General features: G+C 39.4%; 1 protein-coding gene across 3 annotated transcripts in view; it reads left to right on the top strand.

The window, feature by feature from the left end:
• The first annotated feature begins 2,158 nt into the window (after positions 1 to 2,158).
• stim2b (stromal interaction molecule 2b) overlaps positions 2,159 to 18,461 on the top strand; it is a 42,036-nt gene continuing 25,733 nt past the window's right edge. Inside the window, exons 1-2 of one of the 3 annotated variants that reach the window (XM_034901384.1) lie at positions 13,976 to 13,980; positions 16,373 to 16,375. Coding sequence is in view for 2 of the 3 variants with exons in the window: in XM_034901383.1 (XP_034757274.1) it covers positions 3,149 to 3,281 (133 nt within the window). In the remaining variant the exon portion in view is untranslated. Of the gene's footprint in view, positions 3,282 to 13,975; positions 13,981 to 16,372; positions 16,376 to 18,461 lie in introns of those variants that run through there. The other 2 variants (XM_034901383.1, XM_034901382.1) reach the window with 2 other exon arrangements.

The raw sequence follows: 18,461 nt of genomic DNA on the forward strand, positions 1-18,461 counted from the left end.
GTTCACTCATAGGTTCCTCCTAGTGGCTGATTTATTGCTTTGCAGGTTAACTTTGAGGTTGGCCATTGCTGAAAGATTTTTCGTTGAAATTAAATTGTTAGCTTACTAATAAGTCAAGCGTAAAGTGAAAAAAAAGGGGTAAATCTCCCACAAATTGCAACAGAAAATCTGATAAATGTACTGTATCTTAATCCTTAAAGTCTTTATGACTGTTTGTGACGGTTTATGACTGCTGGTAACAGCGTTCTCACTCAATACTAGACCACAAACTTTGAAAAGTATCATAGATTTTGGTTCAAAGTAGTCAGTTAGACACAAATGCATAGGAAAATAGGGTGCAAGTTGAAAAATACTGAAACACCATAATTTAGGCAGATTATCAGATATTTAATTAGACAGTGCCCCATTTGCATAATTAAATATAAAAGTTCTGGAAAATTGTAATACAATAAAAGTATTGTCTTAATGTAAGTGTTCAACTGGGGAATTTTCATGCTGATGTCTGTTAATTAAAATATTTCCCCTATTCACCTGTAGTGTCTCCCCTTAACCTGGGCTGTAATGGGAAATTGGAATCACCAGTTTCAGTACTTTTTTAATACTTTCCACCATTTGGATTTCTTATGACTTGTATATGTTACAGTGAAGATTTTTTTGAGACTTGATCAGTTGAAAGAGTTTCTGTTGCAATTTGTGTGGGGTCATGTTGCATAATGCCTGTACTACAAGTATTTGAAACAACTGAGGTTAGATTATTCAACCAAAACTGAATATTACAGTGTAATATCCCTATTCAATGCCCCGGTCACAGTTGTGTTTAGACAGATTGTAACTACTTTCCAGTAAAGATTATCCCCAAAAAGAAAATTGAGGGTATCAAGAAAAGATTAAGAAATAAATCCTAAGGATTTAATTCAGCAAACTGAAAACAAGGTTCATTTATGGTAGTGCTTTCTCAGAAGCACGCGTTGGAGTCAATCTCAAGTAGTTTGGTATGCAACAACATAAAGCCGAAGCCAAATGAGCACAGCACACTACTCTTAACTAGTGATGTAGCCTCATTTTTCCTTGGTCCAGCTGTTAGTGGAACAAACCTGCTGTTTCTAGTGGGTGCCCAAAACATAAGATTTTACATCTTTCTACATCTGAGTTAATATTTCTGTAACGCATGCCATGTGTTGGGAACCAATTAGACTCATTTTTAAATTCAAACTACAGCCAAATTAAACATTGTCAAACCTATCTTACAAGTAGCTGCTGTTTCACATACCAAACCTCAAAAAGTAAAAGAAGGACGGATGTGACTGCTAGCTGTCTTTAGATTTCTTTTCAAAACCTATATGTGCATTTGGTAATAACTTATTGATAGCTGCTAGTTGTGAAAATAGTGGCTAATAATAACCAGTGTTGTTATAAGTAGTCTCTGGTTGGGTGGGGGCATATATTTGCTATTATTATCAATATTTGGTATGATAGTAGTAGCCTAGTGGTATTGGTAGTTTTGGGTAGATTTGGGGACTTTTTTAAGGCCCCCAGAATTTCCAAAAATAAGTGGAAGCAGACGGCTTCAAAGTTGATAGCATGGCTTAATCAAGACGATTGATACTAAAAAAAACAGCGGTATTATCCTTTAAGAGGGATTTATTTCCCGGGCTGAGCGTCTCTTCAAAAGTGACAAAAAAAAAGTGCTGTCTGAACCAGCCAATCAGGTTCTGCCATGTTGGGACAGTCGAGCCAATGAGAACGCATAGCTAGGAGGAAAACTTGCATGTCCTGGAGCCCCTGGTGTGGGGAAGTGATGAACAATAAAGCGGGTATCATCCATCCTCCGCGTCACCTTGACAAGAAAAATACGGAACAAAACGCTATGTGTGCTATGAGTGAGGAGAATTCCCATCCATGATATGGAGGCGGTTCAAGACTTCCTCTTAGCTCGGCTAGAACACCCGGCAGCCGTGAATTGTGTCACCCATTACCACCACATGAAACCCGGGGTAGGAAGCGATGCTCAGCTGAATATCTCTGAAATAAAAAACAAATCACTCCGCTTATGCCTTTCTCGAGGCAGTAGTCGTCGCCAAACCCCCAGCACCCCCCCACCTCTCTCTCTCTCTCTCTCTCTCTCTCTCTCTCTCTCTCTCTCTCTCTCTCTCTCTCTCTCTCTCTTCTGATGCCAACGCATTTTGCATACTGACTTCCGCCCCGCTCGGCTTTCTCTCCCCAGTCTGCATCGGTCGGCGGGCAGCTGATATGACAGGAGGATACAGTATCACACACGAGCCGTGAAAAGCTGACTTAAAAACTTCATTTAGAAAGTAGGCGGATGTCGTGTGCGGTTGATATAGGTCGGGAAAGGATTAGGGGAAACGGAGGAAGAAGAAGCGAATGTATTTTTTGATGCGATGGGATTTGCTACTTTCGTGTGAAGAGGCGGACCTATGAGACGCTGCGAGTTCAATATGCTGAAGCTGTACCCGGTGTTTGTATACTGTACGTGGAAGTACAGAGACTATTTTCTTCCAAGTCACAGGCCTACGTAAGGATTTAATACAGCACTTGATATTCTTTCTGGCTCACAGATATCCACGGTAGAAAAACTACTACCATTTGGTCTGTTTTTTTGTGTGCTGACAGGGAATTCCTTCAGATAGGCTGCATGTGCTTTGCTCCTTTGCTGTCTATTCACTACACGGTCTTTTTTTGTTAGATAATATATGTCTATTTTTTAAATTGATATAAATAAGACATGGGGGACAGGCTTGTCGTAGCTCGCAGTCACCCCACAGAAACAGACAGTAAACCTATTAGAGGCTAGTTCTTTTTTTTGAAGGGGGTCTTATTACGAAGTTGTCGTTGACCCACGATGAACTATTATTTTGTAGGTCTTTCTTTTTAGGGCTTTCTGACCGCAAGTACTGCTCCTGTTTAGCTGTTATATAGCGGGTGGGTTTGCAAATTACTCTACTGCGGGACTGCATTTTCCAGGTGTCTCTTTTTCTCGTGACACCTCACTTGTAGGCTGCTGCTTAAAAGACAGTTTTTTTTTTGACTTGCTATTACTGTTTTTTTTCCAGTCTGACATTTTTTTTCTGGATTGCCCCAGTCCCACGGATAGGAATAACTAGCTTTTTCACCTCATTTACCCACCATGAGTTACATCCTCAAGGTATTGAATGTTTTGCTACGTGGACTCGTCATCTATGCGGTACTGGGCTTGGAGGGCACTTACTCGAATGATCTACCCAGCCACTCGTCTGATGCTGCAAATGTAGCCATCACAGGTAAGCGCATTCCAGTTCTCCATGTATAGTATAACCCCCTCTCCTCCTTCTCCCCCCCACCCCAGTGGTTTTCTCTGGGAAAGCCGAGGAATCTCCTGCGCAGGGGATTAATGGGAAGTGTTGCATTTAATGTCGACAGTCACCTTTTCGCCCATCTACTGTACATTGCTGAGGAACGCATGACATGACAGGAATGTAGGATGCATCCCCACTGTGGGTATTTATTATAATGGTGCCCTGCACGTGTCACTTAGGAAGCTATAGATGGTAAACCTACATCTATGGTATGTCTTACATATGAACAATGATACATACACACATGCTATAAGATGACAATTCCCTTCTAACAAAGGAGGGCCACGTACATGCTCTCTGTTTACATTAGTAGGTATTTTACTGATTGTTGCCAGAAGACCACATGTGACCTTCTGGAATTGTGCTATTGATCTGACCTAAGAGAGAAGGATTTCCATATATTTGCATCTTGTAATTGGCCTAACTAGGCAATATTGATTTGTGAAACAGACTTCTGTACACGATAGCTGCATTAACATATGAAAGAAGAAGTGCACAAAGTGAAATTCATTTTATTTTATGTTTGATTATTTAACAGGAGCAATACAGATAGATGTAATTACATAGAGGGAAGTTTAGCAGCCGAAGCCATATGCTGCATTTGGATTAAAGCAACTAAATGATTTAGGATTTAAAAAAACCCTATCAGATAAGCCAGACTGTCCATGTGTGAATGTACATATGTACATGATTGCTATTGGCATATAATTTTGAATGAATATAAGTGGGCATACAATTGTGAATGAATATATGTGGGCAAGCATGTATAGTATGTGACCAGTGGATCCATTTGCATCTTTGTTATTATATAGCCCTAGTTTTACTTGTATATTGAAAACTTTAAATTTCTGCTAGCATTAATTTAGTTCAAGGCTACTTTAACCCCCCTAACTGAATCTGATTTCAGAGATCTTGACATAACGTCATGCTGATGTTAGTAGGCTAACTTCCTTTAATGTTATTTGAGATTCTGCTTTTAAGAAGAAAATCACCTGATTTTATCCACTCAGAGATGACTCACTAACATGGACAGTGTAATTCAACACCAAACAATACTCAAGGCATCTGTAATCACTGGTGGGATCATTTATATAAATATGAACTGGACAGTTTGTTAGAGCTCTGCTCCCTCTGTTAACGTAACTCCAAACACAAACTATAACTACTTGGGCTATTGAGGAGTTTTGTGTTTTTGTATGCATTAAACAAACAAGATATAATTATGTTTTAAAGTGCTCATATTATGCTTTTTCCTTTTTTTATTGTGTTATATATATATATATATATATATATATATATATATATATATATATATATATATATATATATATATATATATATATATTTTGCATATAGGTTATAGGTTTACAAAGTAAAAAAGCCTAAAGTCCACCCCAAACAGACGTACGGAAAAAACTGTTCACAAACTGCTCCAAACAGCTCTGTTGTAGTCCAACCTTGTAATACACGTTATAAAGCTCGTTTAGCTGCTAGCATGGCACACCCTCACACTCTGCTTCTGACTGGCTAGTACTCCTTACCTAGCTACTGCGTATATGCAACTCCCAACAAAGGTGGAATAAAAGTGAGATGCCTCACTCTAGGGCTGCTTATGAAAATTATAATCACCGTTATTTTGGTCAATACTGAAATCACGATTATTTAACACAATTACTCTGTAACCTTTGGATATTATGGATAGTGTCCAGAGTTTAATCTTTTAGTGTTCTTTATCTCACAGAAAGAGTGTTTGGATCAGAATAAAATCTGTTTTACTACTCTGGGTTGGTTCATCTATTACAGATATCACACATAACTTTACACCAGATACATAACACAATATTGCATCACAAGTCACGTTTTCACTTACAGCCCTACCTCACTCCGTAGATAAAACAGAGCTCAACACACAGGGTGAAAAGAGGAGCTGCAGCTATGTGCTGTACAACAATATATGGTGTTTTTCTAAAATGAAACCATGTAAACCTATTCGGGTATAACCTCCTAATACAATAATAAATCTGAATATGAGCGTTATATGAGCACTTTAACAAGGGAGCATTACATGTGCTGTTAGAAATATGAGATAAGAGGGATATCAATCATACATATGTTGCCAAAAAACTATTCCTTCCAACCAAGGTCTACTTATTGAAAACTTTCTGGAGCTTTTAGCTGCATGTCATGAGCTACATCAGAGGATGAAATTCAGTTGAGATTACGGTTATAATCTCCCCTCCCTATACGGTCACCTGTTATTATTGTATCAAAAAATTCAATGCTCAAGTCAACTGAACCATCTCCATGACAGCTGGACAAGCTCCGCCCACTGCTGAGTGCAACTCAAGTTCTCTGAAAGCGCGTTAGTGAAACATCTACCTGCAGCACTTTCCTCCGCTCACTTACCTTCCGGCTGATTATCAAGCATGAGTCAAACAAGTTGCAAATATAGTCACTGATGCAAATATTAGTATTCACTTCAAGTAAAATCCCAAGATTCAACATTTAAACTACAAATTTAAGTGTATTTATTGACTCTTTTTCACTTTGGGCTGTGCACAAATACTAAATGATCTCTGAGTTGTACTGTTAACATGCTGAAGATGCACACATGGCCATGTCAGTTGAGGTCTACAGTATATAGACTCATCTTAATATTTATGTTCATCAACACATCTACCATCTACCACCTGCCGGTCTGTTAAGGCTGGCGGAGAACGTAATAAACCTAGTCCCAGCTGTTGAGCATTCATGACTGTCTGTTTACAAGTGTTAAGCAGCTCTTGAAAATAAACAAGGGATATATAATATATTAATGAATAAGGAAAAAGCACCTTGCCCTTTTACACAACAATGAGCTAGTGTAAAAAAGAGCCATGGGACAATGTCTCCATGTGAACAATGAAGTGCAGTGAATGCAGGGATAGTGGTGACTTAATTCAGTGTCAGTAAACATGGCCGCAGCGTTATCCATTTCCCAGCCGGCTCCGTGGAAAGGTCAGCTGCTTTCTCACTGGTCTGGCCGTCAGGCTGGGAAAACACAAGTCTGTGTGTGTCTCTGTGTTCATGTAGCTTCTGTAAATGCAGTTTCCTTAATAGATCAACAGCTGCTTGAGTGGATCTTTAATTGTGTTCGCGTTGCTACTTAAATGTCTTTTAATCACATTTACCTTGGATATTTACACACTAGGGATGTCAGAAGAACCAAGACTAATAACACCTTCCAGTTCTAAAATGACAAAACACCGACGATGTCTATATTTTGAAGCAGGGAACAGTTTGTGATTTGTGCAGTGCCGTACATCCTCAAAAAAACAGGATAGAGGAGGATTGTCATCTTGCGCATGCTCACAGATCGGGTACCGACAGTTCCCATCCTCACAAGTATGAGTTCCACCAATCAGAGGCCCCACTGTGGGATTGTTCAGGATTGTGGGTAATGAAGTACTTATCCTAGACATCGCAAAAAAAAGACATTTATCTCAAAACAAGGTTGGTTTCCCATGAACCTTTGGCATCTATATTAGCACATACAATCGCTGAGTCATGTTGTAGCTGTAGCTTTAAGTCTACCATCAACTGTTACGATTTTATGGCTTATACTGTCAATGGAGAAGTTGCATTGTATTCTTAGTTCCCGAACCCTCTGTGGGCAGGACTGTTGAGGTCTATACGCTTCAGAGTGTTCCAGTGGATACGAACAAGTGGCCAAAGTCACGCTCTTTTACTTCTGAACATATCTTTAGAAAAATATGAACAAGAGTCAACGGGGCAAATTTTACCGACCTATAAAACGGCATGTTCACTGCAAACTCACTTTCCTCTCTTTCCTCTCTTTTTACAGCCCCCCCCCACTCTATTTTGTCTTCAATGAGTACACAAATGTTGAAATGACACAAAATGCCGTCCCTTGTAGCCGTGATCATTTAGCCTGAAGCTAAAGCTTTCCTGTTCCGGAGGAAATTAGCCAACTCCGCATCCTTTTGGGCTCTAAGCTGTCTCCATCTTTCAAATACATCTCCAATATTTACCCGGGGTTTGTAACGTCTCTGGTCACACAACTGTTAGAAACACTGTTGTTGTTTTTGCACTGTACCTTTTGAAAAGATGTCTGGGATGCATCTAGTTGTTCCACTATGCCCATTATTTGCACTTTATTATGATGTCCTATGCTCTATTAAACATGCAGGGCTTAAATCGAAAAAAATCCTGAGCCTGAAACTTTTTTTTTGGAAGGGGGGGTGGGGGGGTCCACAGTGTAATGTTTCAATATGCACTCATTAAAGTTAACTTGACTGGTAAAACAGTTAAAGTCCTTCTTACGTTACACAATAATAAGAGTAATCATTTTTAAGAAGTTACAAGTTTTTTACTTCGTCCGGACATATATTGAATTAAGAGTCAATGTAGATTTTCAAATTGCAGTAATATCATAATCCGACATTAAGTCATTGTGAAAACAAAACTTTCTAGATGTTGTGTTGTTCCTTTGGCCAGGTCATCATCAAAAAAGTGAATTCGTACATTCATGATTTTGTCCACGTTGACATTAGTTGTTTCATGTACATTTATTAAAAACTTTGCTTTGTTGAGCTTTCATATAGATAGCCGTCTAAACTCTGAGACATGGCCGTTATGTTTAAATAACTGCTGATAAATAAATGCTGATTCCACACAGCTTTGTCAAGGCAGTTTGGCTACAGATTGCCTTCACACAGTGGCCATCGTTCCGAATAATGGCATTTTGATATTTTTCAAATATTTTAGTATACAAGTTTATGTTTCAAGTGAAAGTACACGGAATCTAGATGTGCTTATTATGCAGGAGACTGGTACTGGTACTGGTAGGGGGTACTCATGTGGACAGCGCAATTTGCCACACTTTAGATTTTCTTTTCCCAGACATTTTTAGGGAAAGAATGAAATCCTTGCTGCCAAGATGCTCTGCCATTGGTCACAGATCATGGAAAGTGTAACTTAAATCTGTCATGGAGTGGCTGGATCTATTCACGGACTTTGAAAAGATTTATTTAAAAGTTTCTTTCTTTTTAATTTTTTATGAACAGAGTTAATTGTTGATATTTAAATCATAATATGTTGTATATTTACTTATTGGGAAAAAACTTGTAGTTATATGTAAAATCGGGCATTGAGCACCCGCATATAAGCAAAATGGCTTAATCCTCCTTACATAACGCCTTTACAAAGATTTGATTGTGAAATTGGCATTCGAATCATGCTTCTTGGATCGAAACATCAAATAGTTGACAATTTGGAGTTAGGCCTAATTGCCCCACACATTCTGTAGTAGTGAAAAATATTTCTTACCCTGGAAAATGAAGTTAGAGAAAAGGCTTTTGTTATTTAAGCAGTTTAGGGTTCAAAGCTGCCATTTAGCATGCTGTGAGTTTGGGGGGGGGGGTTGGGTTTAACATTTGGTGGGTCAGGCAGCTCCCCCATGATTAGGGATCTTCAAAAGAGAAGCTGGGATTTGGTTTCAGAAATAAAGCGGAGGATGGTGATGGAGGAGGATTACATAAGTGTGCAATTTGTCACATTTGAGCAGAGCACCCTTGACAAGAAATGAGTCATGTCAGAGTTCTCCAACATGCCTGAAAAGTGTAGACATTTGAATATCAAATGTAAAATGTAAACACCAATGTGGCTAAACACTAACACTTTTGGAGATCATTATTTTGTATTAGTTTTCCTGTCAGATTATTGTGCCAGTTAATAGTTGTCAGTAAATATTGCAAACACAACCAGCTGTCATCATATTGAGCATCAACATCCTATTGTGGTCTAGAATGTAATTAAAAACAAGATAACCTGGTTGATTTTGTAGTGCAGGGTCTACCTTTGCAAAGCTGAATCAGGTACTGATGTAGTAATTGATTTTGGTGTTACACAAGATTTGAATTGAATGTTGATGTGTAGAGTTGTTTTTGTGCTGGTGTTAAACTCATTTCCCAGTCAGTTTGAGTTGAGTAATGTGACATGTTTCAGGTCTTTGTCTTAACAACAGAAACTTGTAACCCATTGTTTGACGTCTTAACTGTGTAGGGTTCCTGTATTAATTGTAAATTTACTTGCATGAACTGCAGTTTTTTTTTTTATCATGGGCCAAATTAAGAGTAGATTTTAACAAAAGGAATCATAAATCATTTCCATACACCCTGAGGAAGAAAATTGTGCTTTTATGCAACAAAAGAAAGGCATTTGCAAAGGAGATTGGTTGAGTGGCAATGTGAACGTGGTCTTCTCTCGTTTTAATGGTGTACTTAGCTTGTTTGGCGTTTCAACAAACAAAGCCCTTCCCTCTGACTGCAAAGAACATCCAGTTCTCAAGTAGTGTGCTTGCTGGATGATAGTCGTCTTAGATACAACTATCATTAGCATAAGCTTTACATAACACAAATACAGTACAAATACAGAAACTGGCTGCTGCGGGTTAAATTACACAGACTCAAAAGCAGTCTAGCAAAGATGAGTAGATCTCTCACACTCTATTTGACACGTGTGGTATTCTTACATGTTTGTTGAGTCTTTTTCACCGATTTCATTCAGAGATTGTAGAATTTTGGAGAGAATTCGCAGGATATTGCTTTGTTTGTATAGCTAAATCAGCGGTGACATTGGCCATCTCAGAGCAAAGTGACTGCATAAATAAAGGGATTTGTTTGGAAAGGAGGTTGAACATTTGCCTCTCTTGCTAGTGCTTGTTTCGGTACTGCAGGGAGCACATGAATTTGCATTTTGTGATACTTTCGTCACTGCTGGCTGACCCATGCTCTTTCAAAGTAACACTCACACTTGAGAAAAGCCAGGCTTTCTTCCTACTGCGGTGTTGGAGCCTCGGAGCTCTGGGTTCGCTCTGGGGGCTAATAGAGAGAGTTTCAGAGTGAACGTGGAGCGAGTCCTAATGTCCTGGTTCTGTGGAGTATAGCTCAACAGGCAAAGCCATTTCCTTTCCCTGACTAGAACAGACTGTTGTGAGGGGTTCCCCATGAGCCAAAAAGAAAAAAAGGACCCTAAAACGCTCGATAGCTTTAGCAACTTTCAGCCCATTTTGGTTTACGGACTGCATCTTTAATGTTTTTGGTTCAATCTCAGCACTCCGCTCAACCTTAGCAGGCAGCAAGTTTATTGTTTGTGTGCAAAAAACTCTTAACTAAACCCACTGTACACTACCTGCCCGGCAACAAACTGCAAAGTTAGCAACTAGCTGGTGAACATAGTGGAGAATTTAGCAGCTTTACAGCCAGTGATTTCCCTCAGGAGTTTACAGAGCTAAAAAAGCAGAGTTAATATTGGACCTACTGTGGCAACAAACAGGACTGTAAATGAATGATAATGTTGCTCTGCTGGTTGGGTAAAACGGCAACTGTTTTCCATATTAATTTGATTAATTCACGTTTTGTTGTTTTTTAGCTTGTTTCTGCTGCACCCAAGTGGCCAAAAATCAATTGAATATTGCTTTTATGCATAGATCATGTATAGGTCAAGTTATAGATCATTAAAAACCTCAAACAAAAGGCCGGCGACGCATTGCGCACTGTTGCTATTCAGTTGCCCAGTCGACTTCCACCAGAAGTGGACAGCTGCCGCCCATCTCAATCCGGGGCTTTAGGGTTGTGATCCTACCTAATGAGGCCGTTACGAACAGATCAGACTGGTGTATTTATAAAGTCACTAGTTTTCCATGTGCCTTTTCCATCGTGCTCCCTGTTGTGGGTGCTGCTGACATTGACGCCGCAAGTTCAGAGTGTTCCTTATCATTACCGAGATCTGTCACAGCGGCATCGGGCCAGTCTGACTTTCAAGTAGGCTCACCGGTGAGATAATGGTCCCACGGTCAAAAGCCATGAGGAGGATCGGAGCGGAACTCACCAACAAGCTCTGACACAGTCAGTGACCTGATTCACTGGCATGGAGGCATTGTTAAGTCGCTAATCCCCATTGAGGAGCTATTGTTCCTTTGTTATCTATGTATTTTTCAATTTTAATTAAAGAAACATTGGCTACCTAATTTATAATTTTTTGTCTACGATAATGACAGTCAGGCCACTTTTTTCACTGTATGTATGACTCTGAAAAACCTAAACGCTGAGACAAATCCGTGTTTTACATTCTTGAATCTGTAATACACAGAACATTATGTTATGGATACACGATAACGGGATATAGATATAGATATATGTTTGAGGTTAGAGCCCAACCGATAAAGAATTTTTAAGGCAGATACAATACAAATATTTGGTTATTTAAAAATCCGATATTCCGATATATTCCACGGACGGTATTATCGGCCATCCTTTATTTGGGATAAAGATAATATAAGCACACACCACTAAGCAGCCATTTAGCTGATTCACTCATGCAGAAAACGCGTTGGTAAGAGATGTAGGTCACTGTACTCAGCTGTACAGTGTTTCCTGCTATGAGTGGCCGACAGTAGCAGAACTGTCTGCCCTCAATCAGCCCAGAAGGGACTATTGTTGTCCAACTCTGTCCCACTTAAAGGTGTTGATCCCTCTGCTGGCAGTGCATGGGCGTTTGGCTGGATCAGCCCTTTGTGATGGATGCACACACGCTGGCAACACTGTAGTCCATAAGCAGGACAAAGCTCAAAAACATACAGCAATATGTATGGTCTAGGTTCCATTGGCTGTTGTCAGTTTAATAAGGTACAGACATAGTACTGCTGAAACAGATAGTACACTGACAAAAAATGTATCATCAAGTCATTTTTGAAGGAAGAATGCTAAACATTTGCTTTCATTTAGCTTCTCATATCTGCTACGTTTCTTATACACACCATTAAAAATGTGTTTGTCCCCTTTGGGTTATGTAAACTTTGATGGCTGTTTTTCTGACATTTTATAGACACACAATGAATGAATCTATTGAAACGATCAATCCCTGTTGCATCCCTAAAACATAAAAAGAAATGTCGGCTAGGGGTCACCGCCACGTCCTGTTACGAGAGTGGGATCTTGCTGTGATAACACCCATCACCTTAACACAGGAAGATGCCAATACCATGCCCTTCACAGAAGTCTAAAATTGTCACTGCGGCTTTCTCGCTTTGCATGTCATTTCCTGGCTAATCACATGTAGTTAGTGTGCTTTAGTTTTGTCAGTGCTTTCAGTTTTGTTAGATTAAACCTAGAAAGATGTTTTTGCGTTTTCCAGTGGGAGACTACCTGTGGAGGATATTAATTAGAAATGAAAAAGGTGAGCAAATGTTATGTGTACAGCCAATACTCCATTCATTTTCATCCAAATGTGTGTGTGTGTGTATATGTTTATAAATATATATATATATATTTGAGTGGGATTTAAAGTTAGATATTTGGACGTGAGGAGCAGTCCCCTCTGATTTCAGGGACTTTCCCTTCGCAGAGGGCACGTGATGTGGTGGCCTGGGCAAGAGGGGCAAAGAGCGGTGTGTATTTCTTTGGTATGCTGTCCCCACTCAAGTGTGTTTCCACCAACATTTGTGCTCTGACCTGTGCTCATAACAAACTAATATCTGTAGAGACCAAATAACAGGGAGATTCAAATGTAAAGCAAATGTAATTCAATTTAGAAAACTCAAAGGATGCATACCTATGTGCCTTTTCCTCTTCTTATTTCCGAAAAAAATCAGTTAATACAGTTTTACGATATAGTTTTCAGAGTTGTTTTTTTCCGACCGTCTTGGTTTGGGGGATTTGTAGTGAGTTGACTGCTAATCCTTCTTAGTGCTGCTAACAGTAGCATGTCCGGACCAACAGGTGGGTTTTCAGTAACCTTCCCTTGATCTGGTCCGAAATGGGCCCAGTTTGTGTTACACATCAAAGGACCTGAAAGCAACCAATTGACTTTCATTTGGGATTAGGAATTCTGTCTGCACATGGTTTGTTTCTGCTGTGTTTCACATCAGATGCAGTAGCTTATGTTTTGATGTAAGATGCAGGCAGTTGGTAACATTTAGAAGTGCCTTATTGCCATGGGAATTGCATCACTTCTGTAAACTCAGCTGCTTTCTTTTCTCCAGATTTGATAGGCATATTTATTTGGATTAACTCCTAGAATAGACGTTGCTATTGTATGAAGTATTGCACTAATGCTTAGCTTTTAAACTGGCGTCCATATTTAAGAGCATCAAGTTGAAATAGACATCAGAATCCTGTCAAGCAGGAAGGTAAAAGACATACACAGGAAGCTGGCAGAGCGCCAGATCTGCTGTCTGCCACAAATTATCTGACTGAGACATCCACATTCAAATACAGTTGTCACTGCCCAATGTGAGACGAGCAGATCTGAGTTGCGCGTGCTCAGATGTAAACGGTATACGGCATAATGCGTCATACCCGATGAGAGTCAAGCAAGACCGGCTCTGGTCTAGTGCAGATGTTAGTTGTGCGTGCTCAGATTTAAACGGTTTACGACATAACTGTCATACTAAAATTTGTGAACTCCATGAAACGATAAACTTTTCTCATTACAAACTATAACAGAAGGTGGGAATCATTTCAAAAACGTCTTAGCTATCTATGATTGCTTGATTGTTAACGTTATCTCAAAACGCCATTCAACTGACAGCCTTTGTTGTCTGATTGCTAACTTGTAGCCAGCAGTGAAAGAACTTCTGTCCAGTTTTTACTGTATTGACATTACAGAAGTCTCTCGTTAGCATCTTATATGCTACTTGTCGCAAAGTGAGGTATGCTCACAGCTTCACTCGTCGCAAAGTGACGCATGCCACGCGACTCGTGGCATGCGTGACTTATCCTGCTTCAGTTCACAATTTTGCCGGAACCAATAACAAACTAGCTTATCTACCTGGCGCACTATTGGCGGGTTAAACACATTGACGATAGAGAAGTGACCAAGCAGCTTCTTATTTTTGTATAGCGGATTTCTAGTGTTAACGACTACTCAAAGCGCTTTTACATCATACAGGATACATTCACACACATTCATACACTGTGGCCGAGGCTGTGTCTTGCACAAAGACACTTTGACATGGGACTGCAGTGCCAGGGATTGAACCACCAATCTTCCAATTGGCAGGCAACCGCTCCACCACTGAGCCACAGCCGCCCATTCAACATAGTGGCATTTACATTCAGCATAGCGGCCACTGAACACCACTGAAGCGCAGCAACCCCGTGATGGCGCTGTCACTTATACGTCCCCCGGATCGTTGGTCTGATCGGTTGAAGGACCATCCAGTTGCGAACATAGTTATTTGAACTATGCCCGTTGGTCACGCCTCTTGTGCAGAGAAAATACAGAGGAGACTCCCCAGACCAACGCTCAATCTCAAATCTATTGAGCTTGTCTTGGTCTGGTGATAGCCAGAGTAGTGATTAAAGTGTCCAAAACCATAGTGTCTTTATTGCCACTATGTGCAATTAAACTAAAAACATGTCTTTGCCCACTGAGCACACAAAGACATAGGCTTATTCTGTGAAGCCTTGTAGGTTTAAAGTTAATAGTGATAGTTTGAACAGGCTATGTAAATGTTCCTTTCTTTCATATAATTGTCATTTTAAATCTTTTCTCTTTCATGGCCATGCAGAGGTCTGTGGATTTCTGAAATTTATAATTTGCACACATCTTTAATAATGATCCTGTAATGTAAGATCCAACAAGAAGCAAACGTTACTTATAATACATCTTATATAGAGCAAGAGCAGTGTACAGTATTTTCTTATCATTTACTGCTCTTCTTCAACTGTTTCTTCTGAAGGTGCAGATATTTTCTAATTAAAGTGATGAGCTCAGGCTTCTTTTACAACAATGTATGTAATATGAGCCTCAAATTTGAAAGATCTGTGTGGTTTAACCTGCAGTCAGCTGTCAGATGCAATGCATCTTTTGATACATAACAGAACTTAGCCTATACTGAATGTATAATTTACATTGAAAACCATATCTGAATTTATGGGGTTCAAATTTATGGGGTTACTTGGAATTTTTCAGTACAGTTGACATATATTCTATATTATCTCTATACAGTATAAATACATGAAAAAGTATCTACTGTACTGAAAAATTCCAAGTAGCCAACTACTATATAAATATCTACACATGATATATATATATACAGCGTATATATGCAGTGTATGTATATATATATATATATATATATATATATAGATATAAATATATATATATATATATACTACAATTCGAGCAGCATGTTTTTTTAATTACTTGTCATTTAGGTCAGAATTAGAATAATGAACAGTTTAAATATTGGGCAATTTCTTCATTTGAATTTATAAGCCCTAAAATTTCAAATGCCCTAAAGTAAAATTGCTTACTGGAATATTTTCAAAGAGGGGAATTCAAACAACTTACAAAAAAAAATCAAGGTGCTGTCAATGCTAAGCCTTTTCACACATGTACAGTAGTATACGACATGAGGTTGTCCATGTCAGATGTGTCACTCTGCTTCTTTACCCTCAGATGGCTGTTTTCTTCCAGTTTTCCTTGAACGGTATGAAGTATCTTCTATGCGCTCAACTGAAGCTGAAGCTGGAAGGTTAAAGAGTGGTTAATGATGTATTAAAACTTTTAAGATTCAAATCAATACAGCTATTATTCACTTTTATACACATCTTGTTTTTTATACTATTTCCTTCTTTTATTAGTTTAACCAATTTGTGACAAGGTCAGGGAAAATGGGGTACCAAACCTAGTGGGGAAGTCTTCACCTTAGCTTTCCTGTCCTAAGGCTATGACACAAATAAAGAGCACTTATTAAATCTCAGTCAGGGGATATCCAGGCTGCATCTTCCGTGTGTGCAGACTCAAATATTTCTTTTTGTTTTGTAATCACAGATGTTCGAGTTTTGCAAGAACATTGAATCCCGTTACTACATGGCCAAAGCATGTTGAGTTGTCTTCATGCTTTTCATTGTTCATTGTTAACTTTTTAAGGCTAGCATGTAATCTCAGTCGTCGGCCCCTGGTCTCTTCCATAGACATTCAATCCAATAACCTTATTTTCAGAGGAGCAGGTTGAAGGCCAAGCGAGCAAATTAAACAAGTGCTCAACCTCTTGTCTTTCAATCCTCTCTTCTCCTGCTTTTCCTCCTTGGGCCAGCCGAGTACATCGCACATCTCGTGTTTGGTGCTGTTATTAAACATTCCTGGGACGCCCAGGAGCAAAGAGCGTCTCCTTTTGTGGAAGTTTTTAGATCACACTTGGTGGGCCTCCACATGTTTTGCTCTAGTTGTCCCCCCTTTTTTTTTTTTTTTTGCTGTGGCCTAAGCAGAGGATTACTGGTCCTCATTAAGGTGATTTAGAAGCGTAAGGGATGCCCTGTTGTAGTGGATATGACTATAAGTTCAAAAAGGTCATAGACAAAGCACTCCATATCCCCTATTGAATCAAAAATAGGGAAGTAGAAGGCTTTTTCTCTTTAGGGTAGATGCAATGCAAACTTGAATGTGCCCTGTGGAGTTTTTTGTTAACAAAGAAATGTTCTGTTTACACTCAGTGTTTCTGTCACACAAAAAGAAGGGATGTAGGGATCTACAGTTGCCTGAGGTGATCCAGCCCCACCTATATTGTCCGTAATCCATTTGCTTCTCACATTGAGAAAATTGCGACAGACAGACAATACAGTTCAGGGCGGATCAGGTTTAGTTGAGACATGTCAAACGTCTGAAGCCTGGACACATGTACAGTTAGTGCATGTGGTTTTACAAGAATATGTTTTGGCTGGAAATCACTTTGTGTAGGTGGCTGTTTGGAAATATGAATGCATGTTGTTGACTCATCTACTAGTGACGAGTCACTGCTTTTAGTGTTTTCTTATTGATGTTTTTGCAGTGACACATTCCTCTGACTTGCCTTACGAGCCACCTTGGCGAGTTAAGCTTTGGATATACTCGCACGTGACACCTTGTGTGGGCTTCTGTAGTTGGCGATTTAGTTTCCACCAAATGCAAAATGCCTCTTCTTTTCCCAGTGTAGTGTCTCTCTTTGACCCCACATTTAAGGCTGTTTGACTCTCACACTGATGTTTGTATTAGAAAACCTGCACTGCCAGTCTTTCCAATCTAACTGAAAGTGCAGCTTATATACATACTATATTTTCCAGGCCATAAGTCGCTCCGGTGTATAAGTTGCATCAGTCAAAAATGTCTCGTGAACAGAAAAAAAAACATTTATATTTCACACTGGACTATAAATCGCATATATTTAGAAATTTATTTCACAATATCCAAGACCAAGAACAGACATTTAATCCGGAAAGGCAAGTTATTCAACAACAACAGCCTGAATAGCTGTCCAGGATGTAACACATTAACAGATATTCAACTATACAAAAGCACACAGAAAAACAACCAGGGCGTGGAGACATAACTGCACCATTGACGAGCCTCTCTCGTCCATCCGTGGACACGTTCCTCCAGCTCTGGCCATCTTGCTTTCAGCCCGCGATTAGCTTTCTTTGCTCATTGCAGAAAAAGTAACCTTTTTGCCAGTCCCTCACAAGTTCCTGACTCACTCCAAACTTTCTTTCTGCTTCTCGATTACCGTTTCGGCTGCATATTTTACTACCTGCTGTTTGTAATCTGCAGACAATTATTTTCTTTTCGGGGGCGTTTTGTTTGTGTTCAGTCTTTCTCAGTTTTCTTTAGAGCAGCATGTAGTTGTAACAAGCCCATAGACAATAATGTTTTCAGAATGAATTAACATTTAAAAACATGTAAAATTATAAATGTCTTGATATATAAGTCACACTTGACTATAAGTTGCAGGATCTGCCAAACTATGAAAAAAAAGTGTGACTTCCGGAAAAATATGGTAGTTACCCAAATTCAAAGGTGCAATACCTCACGCTGCAACAGCTTGTCAGTTTTTAAATGTACGCTCATGACACGTCTGTTTTAACAGCTTGTGCAAACTGAGAGTAACATACAAACAACTTTTTGTATCTTGTTTCTTCCTCTTTAACTAACTACCCCTCTCTATAATTCTCTCTCTCTCTCTCTCTCTCTCTCTCTCTCTCTCTCGCTCTTTCTCTCTCTCTCATAACTCTCTACACTAGCGGGTGGCATTTGTAGGTGGCTGATGATATTTGTGTCTTATTA

This window comes from Etheostoma cragini, chromosome 19, assembly GCF_013103735.1.
Source record: "Etheostoma cragini isolate CJK2018 chromosome 19, CSU_Ecrag_1.0, whole genome shotgun sequence".
In the NCBI taxonomy this organism is placed as follows: domain Eukaryota; kingdom Metazoa; phylum Chordata; class Actinopteri; order Perciformes; family Percidae; genus Etheostoma; species Etheostoma cragini.